The 17,980-nt window shown below is 30.6% G+C and overlaps 1 protein-coding gene across 23 annotated transcripts in view; it reads right to left on the reverse strand.

Annotated features, from left to right (window-relative positions):
• mbl (muscleblind) overlaps positions 1-17,980 on the reverse strand; it is a 498,372-nt gene that overhangs the window by 152,643 nt on the left and 327,749 nt on the right. The window contains exon 5 of one of the 23 annotated variants that reach the window (XM_070108950.1): positions 9,294-9,358. The exons of the other annotated variants lie outside the window; for them this stretch is intronic. Within the exon in view, the coding sequence (XP_069965051.1) occupies positions 9,294-9,302 (9 nt within the window). The 5' untranslated portion in view covers positions 9,303-9,358. The remainder of the gene's footprint in view (positions 1-9,293; positions 9,359-17,980) is intronic. 23 annotated transcript variants of the gene reach the window in all.

Below are 17,980 nucleotides of genomic sequence, written 5' to 3' on the forward strand. Positions count from 1 at the left end.
ACTCAAGTTTTCGTATGGAAAACTTTTTTTTTGACAAAATATCCTCACAAAATTTGACACAGATTATAACTCAAAACATCTCTATTACTTGTATCTCTTAAGAAATTATTCTCATTAGACCACTATAGCGCATAGCTCCCATAAAAACTGACCAATGCAACTTAAGTCCTCATGTGGAAAACTAGGTATCGTCGCATATTGTTATCTCAGACATCGCTACAATAAAGCATATAGCTGCCATTTAAACAGAGTGAACAAAAGCAAGAAGAAGATCTTTTTATACCCTTTTATGCTATAAAAAATGCACCTGTGAAGGGTATTATAGCTTCAGTGTAACCGAAATTTACGTTTTTTTTTGTTTTAGTTTTCTTATAAAAGAAATAAATCACTGAATTGCATTAAAATTTAGCAATTTAATTTTCATTTGCGGGTGAAATGAATAACAAAATGTATGGCAATACCACAAAGTGACCGAAAAATCTTATAGCTGCTTGCTGTTTGCAAACCGTGGAGAATTGCGAAACAAACAATCAACTGGTATAAATCGCTTGAGCTCGTATAAATAACATACGCTGGTATATGCCACTAGAGTTATAATATTATTAAACGTTTATATCATTTTATTGTGTTATCTACATATGTCCTCTTAAACAATTGGATCGCTTTGTTATTGTAAATAAAGTACCATGACAACCTCCAGGAGTTTTGCGGGAGTAACAAACGATTTAAAAAATATTTTTTGATATATTTAGGAAGTAAGTTCTTATAAATGAAAAAAAAAGATATGATAGTTCCATTAGATTTTTCGTATATTTTTGAAGTGCCCAAATTCTACGAGAATAAGTATTTTTAATTTCGAACATGAGTATAGCTTTTATCTTAAAATAGTCGATCTATACTAACCTTAAAATTTTCATGGCTTTTAAAAAACAATAATATACAAAATAGGTTGTCCATCAGTCCCTGTTAACTCTTTACGAACACCGAAGCACGGTCGAAATCACTTACACGTCCCCACATGCATGTAATTTCACCATTTTGTTTCATTACAATTGGCGCATATAATGCTGATGACCGTCTTATATGAAGCTTTTAAAACCCCCAATAAATTTTACGTACTTCCACAACATAAAATGGCAAGACCCAGTACACCTAGCGGATATTAGCTTATGAAGAAGTCGATACCACGCTTCCAATCGCATAAAAACTAAAGTTCAAGATACCAGCGCACGGTTCATTAAAATGAAATATATGACGCATGTCGTGCCCTTTTGGGATTTTGTTGCCAATACGCGTAATTTTTATGCCATCAAATTGCATGAAAGGTAAGTAACGTACATATATCTAAATGTATGTATATATGTATGCATATGTTGGCTACATAGCTGGGTACTATATTTTATTAGACGCTATTAAAATCATAAAATTTCAAATGGTACTCAATCAATTTTCAATTACTTTCGCATTTTACCGCAACAAATTCAGGGACTTATTGAATGTGGACATATATGTATACCATATACAACATGTTCACATATGTGTGTGTCCCTGAAAGGTGCAGCTCACCTGCGATTAAGTCGAACGACCATTACGCTTGAGGAAACATTGTACTCACCCTCTATCAACAAACACAGTTATATGTGTTCTCACGCCCCTACTCACTCCCACTTTGTGTTTTTACGCGACACGCAATGCATTTATAGTCAGCTACTTGCACATAAAAAATCCACCATTTATTTTACTGTTATTTTTACCGTAAAACAGGGAACATTTTTACCTTTTAAATGTTGATAAATAATTGAGCTTTGTCAGGGTTGTATTTCGTATGAGCGCTCATACTTTAGCACTCGATACATAGCGTTCAGCACTCAACACTCAACACTACTCATTTATTTATTCACTCAATAGCGCGGCAAATGAAGTGCACGTTGCTGATAAATACATAGTAAATATATAAATATGTACTTACAAAGAAATATATACACTTTTTATATACTTTATCCTTAAGTCGCTGACAGTAATGACATAGTTAGCGGCGTGTATGGGCAGATTGCTCAAGTGCTGCAGCAATAAATTTCCCAATGGAAATCAACATAATATAATTTACTTGCTAGCCATACTCTTACTATTTACTACTTGAATTCACTACTTGAATTCACTACTCATACTCAGAGACTACGCTCAGCAAGTAAGCGCTTTGTCCTAAGCGACAAGTGGCATGTAGAGAGCACGATATCGCTTGTTGGGCAAAAACGCTAGAATAGCAAAAAAAAAATTGCAACGAAGTATTTCCATACAATTTGGCAAAAAAAATTATTTAATAGAATAAAAAAAAAAACAGTTCTAGCTATTTAAATCAGCTTTATATGCCATTACCCTTATATTTATATAAAAAAATGTATTATATTAAATTTGGCAACATTGCCTTTAAATTTGGCTTAAATAAAGAAAAAAACTTTTAGTGAGCTTTGGTACATAAATATATATAACACACTAAATGAAAGCAAAATATATACATAAGAAAAAAAAAATAATTTCAAATCCAAATATTTCACCGAAGGCCTGTCAGCTTGACAGGAGGGCAATTGCCCTTTAGTTTTCAACCCACAATAGCTTAGAGCGGCAATACCAAGCTCGTAACATGGCGCAGCTATAAAAAGAAGAACAGAATTTTGCTATCAAATTAGTATTATTATAGCATTTCTTCATTCCATATATCACACTAACTATTTGTCTGCACAGTTCCCAGAGCGGCAACAGTGATAGACAACTAACATATGAAATGCATTTGCATTAAATCGGTTAAAAGGATAAAATGTGAAAAATAGGGTAGTGAGTGAGAGAGAGAGAGAGAAAAAGAGAAAGAGAGTGAGTGCGTGTAAATAAGAATAGCGCAGCAAAAGCGATATTTGGCGTTTGCAGAACACAATGCTTGTGGTGAACTATAGAAAAATGCAAGCTAATTGTTAAGAATCGATATAAGTGATGGAAAATATAAGAAGAAATTCGTGTGCTGCTTGAGGGCCTAACTCATGCTGGTTTAGATATGTTTGCTTACTATATATAGATCAACGAAATTTTTTTTAACAATAAGTACAATTAATTAAGATATTATATTTATTTATATGGATTGTTTATGTATAGCGGTTTATTAGAAATTGATTAGTCGTGTATAAAATAGTTAAGCGTAATTTGGCAATGTTGCATTTAGTGGATTATTAAGTCACAAAAATAAAAATATAGTCGCAACTTCAATGTGATTTGTATTTGCCCTAACTATTGTTAACTCACTATAAATAAGTAAGAACTATGTGAAAATGGCAACGCCGCATTTTGTAAAATGTTTGTTTGTAATGAAAATAATTAATACTATTTAAATATACTAATCAAAATCTGTGTCAAAATTGTGTCAAACGTAGCTTAAATAAAGAAAATATATTGCGATAACATGATTTAGAATTTATAGGAACTTCTGTATTTTGTTTAGAATATAAAAGTACCATTACTAATTTATATTTTAATATTTGTAAAATACAAAGCTTGGTTCCACGACTGGAATTGTTATTTATATAAACAAGGTCTAAACTGGCAGAAGTTAACTGTTTATTTAGAGATGAAATGTGGCAACGTTGCCTCTCTTCTTAGAAAGTACAGAAATTATGTTACAAATTGGCAACCGAATCTTCGCAAAATATAAAAATGGTGTCCCTCAATTAGAACAGTTGGCAATTACAACTGCTGGAAAATATTATAAAAAAAATTTTAAATAAAATTTCCTCACATATTTTACATAAAACCGCCACACGCTGATCTCGCAACTTATAAGCTTGCACTAATAAATATTATACTATATTTATGGCGTCATAAACCAATCCGGTCAAACAGTAAATATGCCATACTGCAAGCCGGAAAAACTTTATGACTGCAAAGGCACAACACAACTTAGTTGAATTTTCACGAAAAATAGCATACAAATTGCAAGTGGGGATTGGAGCGAGGAAATAAATTTAAAACATAAGCAAAATGAACGTTTTTATGGTATTTTCTGTATTTATTTCTTGTTTGCCATTATGGCAGGTCTTTTTTGGCCATTGCAATAATAACAAAATATGGCGCCATTTGTATATCTTCCGTTTCCGTTACAATTCCAATTTTAGTAAAAACTTTGGCGGCGCTGCCACAACCCACACAAACAAACACAAACACCATTTGGAGAGTAGAGTAATAAAATACAAGTGAAAAGGGAAAACAGCACACGTGGCAGCAGAAGCATACATGGAGGCGCATATGCAAGCAAGCGCCTGTGGACAGATAAAGATACACATATATATAGTTTATATATGGTATATATATATATTTGCATTCGCATGCAGGTTGTCTACATTGTCACGGCAGTAAGTTCATTCACGAGCGCGCCGACTGGCTGACGCCAACGAAGGACGGCTATGACTCCACACACACACCCACTCTCATGGCTGAAATGTGGTTCTGTAGTTGTTGCATGCATTTGTTTTTGCACGCCATCCTCGCTAGCACTTAGGCTATGACAATAATTGCGGCTGCTCACCCCGCATTGCACTGATGGCTCGAATTCTCTGCACCACTCATGCATTGACGGCGGTACTTTTGTATGTATGTATGTGTGGGTGCTTGTGGCGCCGCGGCGCTCTATTGCCATACACAGTCAGCTGTTGTGGCATGGCTTGTCTGATTACTTGGCGTGCAGCTATTTTCCCCACTTGCCACTTATTCTGCATTTCGCTGAGTGTGTTGGTTGTGCTCACCTAACCGTCTTTTCGGTGCCTGTCGCGGAAATGTTGGCTCAACATGCAAACTAAAAAAGAGCGTGTGCACTTTTTTCACCCGTTTTGCTTGGTAAGGCAACTTTGCTTACTTCTAGCGCTTATTTACTAGCGCTACTACCCTCGTATGCCACATGCCACCACCCCCTGTGTCCCTTCGTAAAAAATTACTTTTTGCTATTTTCGTGACACAACACAAAATTGTTGTTGCTATTTAGTCATAAAAAATAGTGCGCGAGCGAATGAGTAGTAAAACGTGCAATTTTTTTTTGTGGTTTTTTGTTTTTGCGTGCAGGTAAAAGCACACTTGCTCTCACCCTCGTACATGACTCGTCTAATTCTCATGATTATCAACGTCATCATAATCAATGAAATTTTTGTACGCTCGGAATGTTGTTGAATTTTTTTCAGTTGATATTTGTTGTTGTGTTTTTGCTGACTCTCCGTCATTTGCACTTCTCTATCTTACTATAAAAAGTACGCGCTTACATTTCTGCCAGAAAAATTTTCTTGAGAATCATTTTTGTACTCTTGCAACATGTTGCTACAGAGTATATTAATTTTGTTCACCTAACGGTTGTTTGTACCACCTAAAAGTAATCGAGTTAGATATAGGGTAATATATATATAAATGATCAGGATGACGAGACGAGTTGAAATCCGAGTGACTGTCAGACCGTCTGTCTGTGTAAGCTGTAACTTCAGTACAAATTGAGATATCGCAATGAGACTCTGTACACGTGTTCCTTCAAGTGTGCCTGCTTTCAAGGTATTTCATCTTACGTTCAAAAATTGTCAAAATCGAACCATAGCTTTCGAAGAACTCTATGTGGATCCCAGTGCGTATGACTGACTTTATGCCAAATATATCGGTCAATCTGTGAGATATATTATTGAAAATCCTACGAAAATGTTTCCTTGATAATATAATATCCATGTGTGAAACATGGGTTGAATCGGGTCAATACTTCTCTTAGTCCTCATATACCTAATATAAAGATTTTCGAACTTTCAGCTGACTTTATACACATATTTTCAGCCAACGTGGGAGTTATTTTAATAAAATTGAGAGAGCGTGTTTATCTAATAAGAGTGTATAGATTTGCTTCAAATGGCTATAATTGGGCGGAAACTTGCCTTAGTCATAAGACTTATATTCACGATTTTTAAACGTCCGACTGACTTTGCTCCATATATATGTTTTTATTGTTTAAAAACTAGTTGTCAAGTGTACCTAAGTAATGTCAAATATTAACGCAATCAGCACTTCTATTTCTCTGCCCCCAATGATTTTAGTATAATTTTTGCTGACGGCTATATAGTAATAAAACTAAGTGAGTCTATGACCTGCAAAATTGATAGTTGACCCCATTCGATACATCTTTTAATATTACCAACAACTGAAGGTATTTAGCCGGCTCTTATGCTTGCAAGTTGCAAGAGTATGAAATGTTCGGTTACACCCGAACTTAGCTCTCCCATACTTCTTTCTTATGAAATTATTTTTGTAGCTGGCTTGGCATTTCGACCGCCTTCACAGTTATATGATGGCTTCCTTTAACTTTTTTTATTATGATTTTTATCATTTGTAGACCGTTGCCTTAGACAGTTGTGCGTAGTGTGTGTTTTTTGCGGAAATTTATTTACTAAATAGACTTATACTTTTATGGTTGCGCCATAAAATTTTTATAGCCACTGTGACAAATTTTGTCAAAGCTCTCTATAACGGAGTATATGTTAAATATTTGAGAATATTATTATGAACTATTATATATTTTGTAAACTCAAGGATGCTAAGAAATGCATTTTTTTGCAGATATAAAACGGAATTTCAAACTAGTTAGGAATGCCGAGTGTTGTTGTAATAAAAACAAAAAATTATGAATTAGTTCAATAAATTTTTTTATTTCACCCATCCTCATTTGATATGAATGCCGTTAATAAATAATATTCTAAATGTAGGCAACACTGGAATTTTTCTAATATCGCTTTTAATTTGGTTAAACTAAGGAAAACCCCACTCTTCTATTCTAAACCTGCTTCCAGTCCTATCGTAAGGTCTGTATTCATTCGATAGCACCCTAAATATAGTATATGGATATTAGGTTATTGAAATGAATTAATTAATATAATATTGATTTTAATATTGTCTATGATTAGCATAATTCCAAATTTATTTTCAAAATCTTACTCTCACTCGACTTAAAATCTCAGAAAAATATTTTTCCAACTTAATTTTGTTGTCTTACTTACTCTCAATACAGGTTAGCACACCACTTCTAGAAAAATACTTTAAACATTGTTTACATTCGGGCGCTGTTTTGTAAAATCTACAATTGGCTTTCAAGAAAAGCGCAGTTATTAAACCGAGAGTTAAATATATAAAATGCATTACAGTTTGATCTTGAGAAACTGTTTAAATTTAGGAGATATAGTATTTTAGAAGGTTTAAGTTTAGCATAAAAAAAGAACGAAAAGCTTGAACAACAAATTTAATCAATAAAACATTTCTTCTTCAACGAAAAGACTAAATTTAAACGCTTACCACCTAAGTGTATAGAAACTTTAATTAGATTTTATTGACTAAGTGCTTCAAGTTTTAAAAATAGTAAAATTTATGAATTTTCAATTAAATGAAATTGCATGTTTCTTAAATTCTTTGTACCGAATTTAACTTGGCTTGCGTGCATGCTGTTCTCATTCCATTTACCCACCATCATTTCACTCTATCGATTTTTACGACATATTTGCATATGCTGGCGCCGCTTCTCACTTGAACGGGTCGTTCCATAGAAATGTATAGAAAATAAAGGCGTTGTCAAGGTAATAGCAAACAAAAGTTCTGGCCAAAACACCGTATTGACCTGTTTAATAACACAATGAAGCAATGACTGCTATGCAAATGTGGTGTGATTAGGAAAAAGTAACAATGTACTACATATTGTAAGTAAAAGACATGAACGACAGAAGAAGAGTAGGAAAAGGGGTGAGAAGTGTATACGTATGTATGTTTTTTGTATTAAGCTTTTTTGTATTCATTATATTCATATATTTAATGAATTTACTGAGCTGAATTTCAATTGCAGAAAACTGGCAACGGTGTAAGTGAATATTTAATTCAAGCATTGTTTGTTAGTTAAAGTTTAGAAAGCTGTACAAATAATTCCAGCTAATAATAACGTTTGAATGTATTTATTTTAGCAATAATTTGGGCTTGCTGAAAATTGGTAAAATATAAATAAAAATATAATAAGCTGAGAGAATGATGAGGAAGTTTATAGGTAAGTTTTTGTCACAGTACAAGGAGAGCTCTAATTTTCAATGATCAACCTTATTTAACATTAAAGTTGCTCTTAAAAGCTCAGTGCATATTTGTCCACCACTCACATATAAATAGGTGGTTATTGCGTATCGATGTGAATAATATTGCGAAATGAATTATGTTGAAGTATAAAAATACTTTGTATATCTGCGTTTAGTTGCTCTCATACGGCAAAGAGTTTTTTTTTTTTGCTATGGGTCCCTGTTTTATTTACGGTCTTCTAAGATACCTAATTTTAAGATATATTTAAAAGAGAAAATAATCAACAGTGTAAAAACTAAATAGGTTTTTGACGAGATCTCTTAAATTTGTTTGAAAAATGCGACTAATTTTTAGTAAGTGTATACCACAACAACGGCTGAAAATCGAATTAAATCGAGGTCGACTATGTTTTTTTTACATATTTAAGTACTTAAAGCAACTATAACTTGTTTATATAATATGTATGTATAATATTTGAGCCGCTTTAAGTTCACTAAAACTGAGAAGATATTTAATAATATGAAATATCTGTTAAATAGAAAATATATGTGTTTAACATTCCGGTGCTGAAACTTGGCAACACAGCGTTAAATAAAAATAAATATGACTTTAAAAAGTGTCAATAAGAAGTCAGAAATCTTTGGGAATCGATGTAATATACAGTAATGTGGGATATTAAGACGAAAATTAGAGTAGGATGAAATTAGGCAACAGTGAATTGAAATTTATATTAGATGTTGACTTTTTATAATATTTTTGGTAGAAATATACCACTTTATTACGCAAAACTCGTACAAAAACTTTAACCTTGACGGTTTATTTGATATATTAATACAGTAGCTACAGTAGATTCCTTCAGTTATCTGAGTCTGTCTGAGCTGTTTCAAGTGAACAAGAATCACTGCTGAATTTCGGCGAGGGTGTGAAGCTTGTAATTTCAACAAAAAGAATCTCACTTTACCTTTCCAAGTAAAAATAAAATTAGAAGTACCCAAAATAGCATTCAAAAGCTTCAAGCCGGCAGACAAAGTGTTTAAAATCTAAAAAAAAGCACAATTAAAGTAGACAATGAGCTTCTCAAATTTCAACGGAAATGCCTTTTACTGAAAAGTACTCAAGTAAGCAGATCTATTTGTTCGTCATTTAGGCCGCTCCTACATTGTTCAATCGTTTCATGCATACCACACCTGCAGCATATTCCCACAGCATCACTTTCGTTTTCGCAAATCCCTTTACCAAAACAAGCGCTTACCTGAAAAGAGAAAGAAAAATATTTGTAAAGATAAGTGTGCAAATGAAAGCCTACAAAAAGGTATACAGCTTGTGTATAAATATAATGCTAATATCAGTACAAGAAAAATGTTTAAACTTTTTCTACACCAACAACAATAACTGAACCTTGTTTATGCGCAACTTCCTCAACGCATATCCTACCGACATTTGAGCAAGTAATAATTGAATTTATTCCGCTTGCACACGTTTGACGCTGGAGAGGGCGAAAAACCAGCGGGAAAAACGCGAGCGAGCGGAACCGATTAGCTGCTTGAGGAATACAAAGATATACAACTAGTATTCTATATAGATGTGTGGATGTGTAAGTGCCAATGCAAATTTTTAGCTGTGTTAATGGCGGTGAATTTATAGGAAGCAAGTGCAAGTGAGCTGAATATTAAGTGCCATTTGCCTTCCGGGCAAGCTTGGAAAAACAAACAAAATATATTTGAAAAAAAAAAATAATAATAATAAGTTTAAAAAAATCGGTGTTGGTATGTAGCATAGCTTTAGGCGCTACGCATATATGTTTTTGGTTAAAAAAATCTCAAAATAATAACAGTTCCGCAAAAAACAAGCGTAGCAGGTGCACTCACTTTATGATTTCATTTTCCCCTCTTTATTATTGTTGTGCGCTACTCAGCTTACAGGCTTTGCAGGCATCAAATTTCACAAATGAAACATTACAAAGCGTTTTTGCTCGCTTTTGCACTGTTTACTCACTGCGCTGAAGTTTTAAAAATACGCAAAAATAGAAGCTACAGAAATCACTGCAAAGTAGCCACTTCAAATGTTTTTGAACGCTCTTTTTATGCGCACTTCGTTTACTTTGAAATATTCCAATTCGGACGGTTGCCTACGGAAGCCTATCGACTAAAAAGTGCCACTCAAAAAAAGTTCACCACTTCCTGGCAGCTATTGGCTGCTGCATGTCACTACCGCCAGCACTCTCCGTACTCTTTGCCTTTCTACACACACACATTATACATACTCCCCACACTTTGTTGCTTTTGTGCTATTATCACTTGAATTCCTTTGCCTTTGTCTTCCAATTCAAATGCCTTTCAATCGCTTTGCTATTTTTTCGATTTACCCAGCTCTTAGACGGCTGTTTAAGTCATGAGTTGAAAGTGTCTTCGTGCTGTCATTATTGACATTTCGGCGGCTATGCGCTTTAAAGTTCGTTAAGCAAACACAATATCGGCGGAAAGTGATGGCGGCAATATGGCATAAAGCTGGCCATTGTGACCTGTCCGGACGTGCTGCTTGTGTCTTTTTACTCCCCCCCTCCCCTCCACTGGTGGCACTTACAACTCGACTGCCTCTATAAAGTGTATAATGTCCATAAAGACGCCAAATCATTCAATTCCTCTGCGTAGTTTTGCAACAATAGGCGGCTGGCAACTGCGTGACAGGATAATGGCAGGATGCTGCTTTGCCAAAGTTTTAGTTAAGGATATTGTCTATCATTATTATTTTGTTTTGCCCATTGAGGCGCATACATACGTTCTGCACGAGCATTTGACAAAAGTTCTGTCTGCCATTTGTTAGTGTGTACGCTTTTTTGCATACCTTTTCCTATTCTTTGCTCATCTCCCCAGCTAGCCCCTTCCAATATTAACGAACTTTTCATTTATTTGAAAATCCTTTCAAAAAGCATTATTATAGAGTTGTTAGGAAATTTCAAATTGAAAAATAAAGCAAATCAAATCTTTAATAATGGTTAGAATAATAGAAAAAGCAAGAAGAGGAGTAAGAAGACGCAGTGGAAGTATTAGAAAAAATCGCTGTGATTGAAAAGGCTTATAAAATGAGTGATTTACTTTGTATAGCGAGTTGAAATGCAAATATTGCATGCTAGAAAATTACTGCAAAAATAAATTAGCAGGCAAATAACAATTGTTATGCAAATTCAAAGGCTACTCATCGAAAAGCACAAAGGATTTGTTAGTTCTTAAATTTCGCTACTCATGCGGGACACACTTCAAACAGCAGTTAGTATTGGTTATCTTAGAAAACAACGTATACATACATATATAGGTGACAGTGCGCTAGCGCAGCTACTAATGGACAAGCGGACAATGGTGGGCACTGAAAGGCGACGCAGAAGACAAACCAGCGTAAAGTAAATAAGAGTAAACACATAATAGTTTGAAGTACTGGTTATAGTAAGGAATAACAAAACGAGACTTTTAAGTAGTGAAGAATATTTAAAGTCTATATTTTTATTCCTTTACTGAATAGTCAAGTAAGAAAGCCATTCTTTCTTTGTTACAAGATATAGCAACAATAGAGACTGCACTGGTGATAAATATATATATAAATAATATCTCTCCAAAAATACGTTGGTTTAATTTTATAGTAGCCTTAAATTCAAATTTTTTGGTGTTTGTTTCAATACAATTGTTCAAAAATGATAAAGTTCTACTAGTTTTAAATATTTTCAAGTTAAATTATTTGCAAAATTTTTTGTAGCGGAGTTATTTATTTAAAAAATGTGCGAAATTACACATTATAATAAAGCTAATATGCTATAATATATTAGGAAGTTGCCATAAAGTTACTATAATTGTATAGCAACCATATATTTTATATTAGTTTTAATATATAAAGTTACTATAATTTTATAGCAACTTAAAAACCATATATTTTATAATAATTTCAGCAATATTACCTCGAAGAACGCATTTGTGTACCAGCTTTGTATATTTTCCGTCCAAATTATGCGTTCAACTTTTATAGCAACTTTCTATATTTAAAGAGTATGCTAATACAGAAATTATGCTTTAATATTTTAAAAAGTTACTATAGTTTTATGATAACTGAAAAACCATATACTTTCTATTAATTTCAACACTATTATCTCGAGGAACTCATTTGTGCATCATTTTTGAATATATTAAGGCTAAACTATATGCTATAATTTTTATAACACAACTTTATAACAACTAAGTAATAATTTTGCAACTTTGCTATATACATAAACATATTATATCTATATTGAATAATACAAATCCCTTTCACAACAAATTGTATATTGCTGTTCTTTGCCGATTGCTGATATAATATCTCAATGTTTGGTTAACACAATAATTATATTTGTTTAAGAAGAATATGTATGAAATTGCAGAACTTCATATCTTTTTTCGAAAAATATGTATGTTATCCATTTATAAAACGGTGACACATTTTTGTATAGTATATTATATAATATTATACAAACAATTGTATTTAGAAAAATTTTATATATTTTCCTAATATTATATATTTGTTTAGTAACAATATTAAATTTATTGTTTTTGTGTTAATTTTTATTTTTTTTAATACGGTAATGGCGTTTTTTGTTTGCTATAATTTTATAGCAAAGTTGTTTTGAGATTGTTTGTAATTGTTTAACATTTTACCAAAGCTACCAACTATTTTTTATTAGAAAAACATATTTTATATACAAATAACCTTAAGTTTATTCAGGCGTCCCATGTTTCTGCTTCCTATAATAGTATATGTTCCTCATTATTTGAATAAAATTATAATGAAATAAAAACACTGCTAATAATTTTTGCTAGTAAAATCAAGTGGAAATAAGTGGTTAAATCTATTTCAAAGGTAAAGGCTAAAATTTGGATACTGTTTCAAGCGCTAGTGCTAAAACGACTTAAGTCAAAAATATTAATTTACTAGAAAAGATTCAAAAGGAGTAGTATAAGGCAAGTATTTTGAAAGAATGTTAAGCAAAAATATGCAAAGTGACCACAGATAATAGCTAGTTTGTTTTGCTACTAAAACAGCTCAACCGACATTTGTAGATTGAATATATAGTAGCCTTAAATTCAAATTTTTTGGTGTTTGTTTCAATACAATTGTTCAAAAATGATAAAGTTCTACTAGTTTTAAATATTTTCAAGTTAAATTATTTGCAAAATTTTTTGTAGCGGAGTTATTTATTTAAAAAATGTGCGAAATTACACATTATAATAAAGCTAATATGCTATAATATATTAGGAAGTTGCCATAAAGTTACTATAATTGTATAGCAACCATATATTTTATATTAGTTTTAATATATAAAGTTACTATAATTTTATAGCAACTTAAAAACCATATATTTTATAATAATTTCAGCAATATTACCTCGAAGAACGCATTTGTGTACCAGCTTTGTATATTTTCCGTCCAAATTATGCGTTCAACTTTTATAGCAACTTTCTATATTTAAAGAGTATGCTAATACAGAAATTATGCTTTAATATTTTAAAAAGTTACTATAGTTTTATGATAACTGAAAAACCATATACTTTCTATTAATTTCAACACTATTATCTCGAGGAACTCATTTGTGCATCATTTTTGAATATATTAAGGCTAAACTATATGCTATAATTTTTATAACACAACTTTATAACAACTAAGTAATAATTTTGCAACTTTGCTATATACATAAACATATTATATCTATATTGAATAATACAAATCCCTTTCACAACAAATTGTATATTGCTGTTCTTTGCCGATTGCTGATATAATATCTCAATGTTTGGTTAACACAATAATTATATTTGTTTAAGAAGAATATGTATGAAATTGCAGAACTTCATATCTTTTTTCGAAAAATATGTATGTTATCCATTTATAAAACGGTGACACATTTTTGTATAGTATATTATATAATATTATACAAACAATTGTATTTAGAAAAATTTTATATATTTTCCTAATATTATATATTTGTTTAGTAACAATATTAAATTTATTGTTTTTGTGTTAATTTTTATTTTTTTTAATACGGTAATGGCGTTTTTTGTTTGCTATAATTTTATAGCAAAGTTGTTTTGAGATTGTTTGTAATTGTTTAACATTTTACCAAAGCTACCAACTATTTTTTATTAGAAAAACATATTTTATATACAAATAACCTTAAGTTTATTCAGGCGTCCCATGTTTCTGCTTCCTATAATAGTATATGTTCCTCATTATTTGAATAAAATTATAATGAAATAAAAACACTGCTAATAATTTTTGCTAGTAAAATCAAGTGGAAATAAGTGGTTAAATCTATTTCAAAGGTAAAGGCTAAAATTTGGATACTGTTTCAAGCGCTAGTGCTAAAACGACTTAAGTCAAAAATATTAATTTACTAGAAAAGATTCAAAAGGAGTAGTATAAGGCAAGTATTTTGAAAGAATGTTAAGCAAAAATATGCAAAGTGACCACAGATAATAGCTAGTTTGTTTTGCTACTAAAACAGCTCAACCGACATTTGTAGATTGAATATATAGTAGCCTTAAATTCAAATTTTTTGGTGTTTGTTTCAATACAATTGTTCAAAAATGATAAAGTTCTACTAGTTTTAAATATTTTCAAGTTAAATTATTTGCAAAATTTTTTGTAGCGGAGTTATTTATTTAAAAAATGTGCGAAATTACACATTATAATAAAGCTAATATGCTATAATATATTAGGAAGTTGCCATAAAGTTACTATAATTGTATAGCAACCATATATTTTATATTAGTTTTAATATATAAAGTTACTATAATTTTATAGCAACTTAAAAACCATATATTTTATAATAATTTCAGCAATATTACCTCGAAGAACGCATTTGTGTACCAGCTTTGTATATTTTCCGTCCAAATTATGCGTTCAACTTTTATAGCAACTTTCTATATTTAAAGAGTATGCTAATACAGAAATTATGCTTTAATATTTTAAAAAGTTACTATAGTTTTATGATAACTGAAAAACCATATACTTTCTATTAATTTCAACACTATTATCTCGAGGAACTCATTTGTGCATCATTTTTGAATATATTAAGGCTAAACTATATGCTATAATTTTTATAACACAACTTTATAACAACTAAGTAATAATTTTGCAACTTTGCTATATACATAAACATATTATATCTATATTGAATAATACAAATCCCTTTCACAACAAATTGTATATTGCTGTTCTTTGCCGATTGCTGATATAATATCTCAATGTTTGGTTAACACAATAATTATATTTGTTTAAGAAGAATATGTATGAAATTGCAGAACTTCATATCTTTTTTCGAAAAATATGTATGTTATCCATTTATAAAACGGTGACACATTTTTGTATAGTATATTATATAATATTATACAAACAATTGTATTTAGAAAAATTTTATATATTTTCCTAATATTATATATTTGTTTAGTAACAATATTAAATTTATTGTTTTTGTGTTAATTTTTATTTTTTTTAATACGGTAATGGCGTTTTTTGTTTGCTATAATTTTATAGCAAAGTTGTTTTGAGATTGTTTGTAATTGTTTAACATTTTACCAAAGCTACCAACTATTTTTTATTAGAAAAACATATTTTATATACAAATAACCTTAAGTTTATTCAGGCGTCCCATGTTTCTGCTTCCTATAATAGTATATGTTCCTCATTATTTGAATAAAATTATAATGAAATAAAAACACTGCTAATAATTTTTGCTAGTAAAATCAAGTGGAAATAAGTGGTTAAATCTATTTCAAAGGTAAAGGCTAAAATTTGGATACTGTTTCAAGCGCTAGTGCTAAAACGACTTAAGTCAAAAATATTAATTTACTAGAAAAGATTCAAAAGGAGTAGTATAAGGCAAGTATTTTGAAAGAATGTTAAGCAAAAATATGCAAAGTGACCACAGATAATAGCTAGTTTGTTTTGCTACTAAAACAGCTCAACCGACATTTGTAGATTGAATATATAGTAGCCTTAAATTCAAATTTTTTGGTGTTTGTTTCAATACAATTGTTCAAAAATGATAAAGTTCTACTAGTTTTAAATATTTTCAAGTTAAATTATTTGCAAAATTTTTTGTAGCGGAGTTATTTATTTAAAAAATGTGCGAAATTACACATTATAATAAAGCTAATATGCTATAATATATTAGGAAGTTGCCATAAAGTTACTATAATTGTATAGCAACCATATATTTTATATTAGTTTTAATATATAAAGTTACTATAATTTTATAGCAACTTAAAAACCATATATTTTATAATAATTTCAGCAATATTACCTCGAAGAACGCATTTGTGTACCAGCTTTGTATATTTTCCGTCCAAATTATGCGTTCAACTTTTATAGCAACTTTCTATATTTAAAGAGTATGCTAATACAGAAATTATGCTTTAATATTTTAAAAAGTTACTATAGTTTTATGATAACTGAAAAACCATATACTTTCTATTAATTTCAACACTATTATCTCGAGGAACTCATTTGTGCATCATTTTTGAATATATTAAGGCTAAACTATATGCTATAATTTTTATAACACAACTTTATAACAACTAAGTAATAATTTTGCAACTTTGCTATATACATAAACATATTATATCTATATTGAATAATACAAATCCCTTTCACAACAAATTGTATATTGCTGTTCTTTGCCGATTGCTGATATAATATCTCAATGTTTGGTTAACACAATAATTATATTTGTTTAAGAAGAATATGTATGAAATTGCAGAACTTCATATCTTTTTTCGAAAAATATGTATGTTATCCATTTATAAAACGGTGACACATTTTTGTATAGTATATTATATAATATTATACAAACAATTGTATTTAGAAAAATTTTATATATTTTCCTAATATTATATATTTGTTTAGTAACAATATTAAATTTATTGTTTTTGTGTTAATTTTTATTTTTTTTAATACGGTAATGGCGTTTTTTGTTTGCTATAATTTTATAGCAAAGTTGTTTTGAGATTGTTTGTAATTGTTTAACATTTTACCAAAGCTACCAACTATTTTTTATTAGAAAAACATATTTTATATACAAATAACCTTAAGTTGATTCCGGCGTCCCATGTTTCTGCTTCCTATAATAGTATATGTTCCTCATTATTTGAATAAAATTATAATGAAATAAAAACACTGCTAATAATTTTTGCTAGTAAAATCAAGTGGAAATAAGTGGTTAAATCTATTTCAAAGGTAAAGGCTAAAATTTGGATACTGTTTCAAGCGCTAGTGCTAAAACGACTTAAGTCAAAAATATTAATTTACTAGAAAAGATTCAAAAGGAGTAGTATAAGGCAAGTATTTTGAAAGAATGTTAAGCAAAAATATGCAAAGTGACCACAGATAATAGCTAGTTTGTTTTGCTACTAAAACAGCTCAACCGACATTTGTAGATTGAAGCGAAACATACTCGTTAGTGTAGCTTTTCGCCTTTACATTTTTACTGCTTTTGCCAAAATGTGCAAGGAAAGCCTATCAATTGCTTTCGCAAAAGGGTCTAAAAATTACTTGTAAGAAATTAGAAATCAATTTGTCTGCTTTTGAAGTGGTTATGTGGCATGCAACATGCCACAGCAAAATTTAGATCTTTATATTTTATTTTTGCCTTTGCTTGTGTTCTTCTGCGCAGATAGAAATAAATTATTTTGATGAAGAGCATGCCGAACAAAAGGATGAATTGAACTGTATTGATTTGAGGGTAGAAAAAGTGAAATTTCCAATAAATTTGTTTTTATAGCAAATATTACTTATACAAATATATGTGTAGACGCATTTGTAGTATTTATGAATTGTGGCAGTAAATATCGCCCCAAAACTG

The sequence above is a fragment of the Bactrocera oleae genome, chromosome 4 (genome assembly GCF_042242935.1).
Source record: "Bactrocera oleae isolate idBacOlea1 chromosome 4, idBacOlea1, whole genome shotgun sequence".
NCBI classification, from domain to species: domain Eukaryota; kingdom Metazoa; phylum Arthropoda; class Insecta; order Diptera; family Tephritidae; genus Bactrocera; species Bactrocera oleae.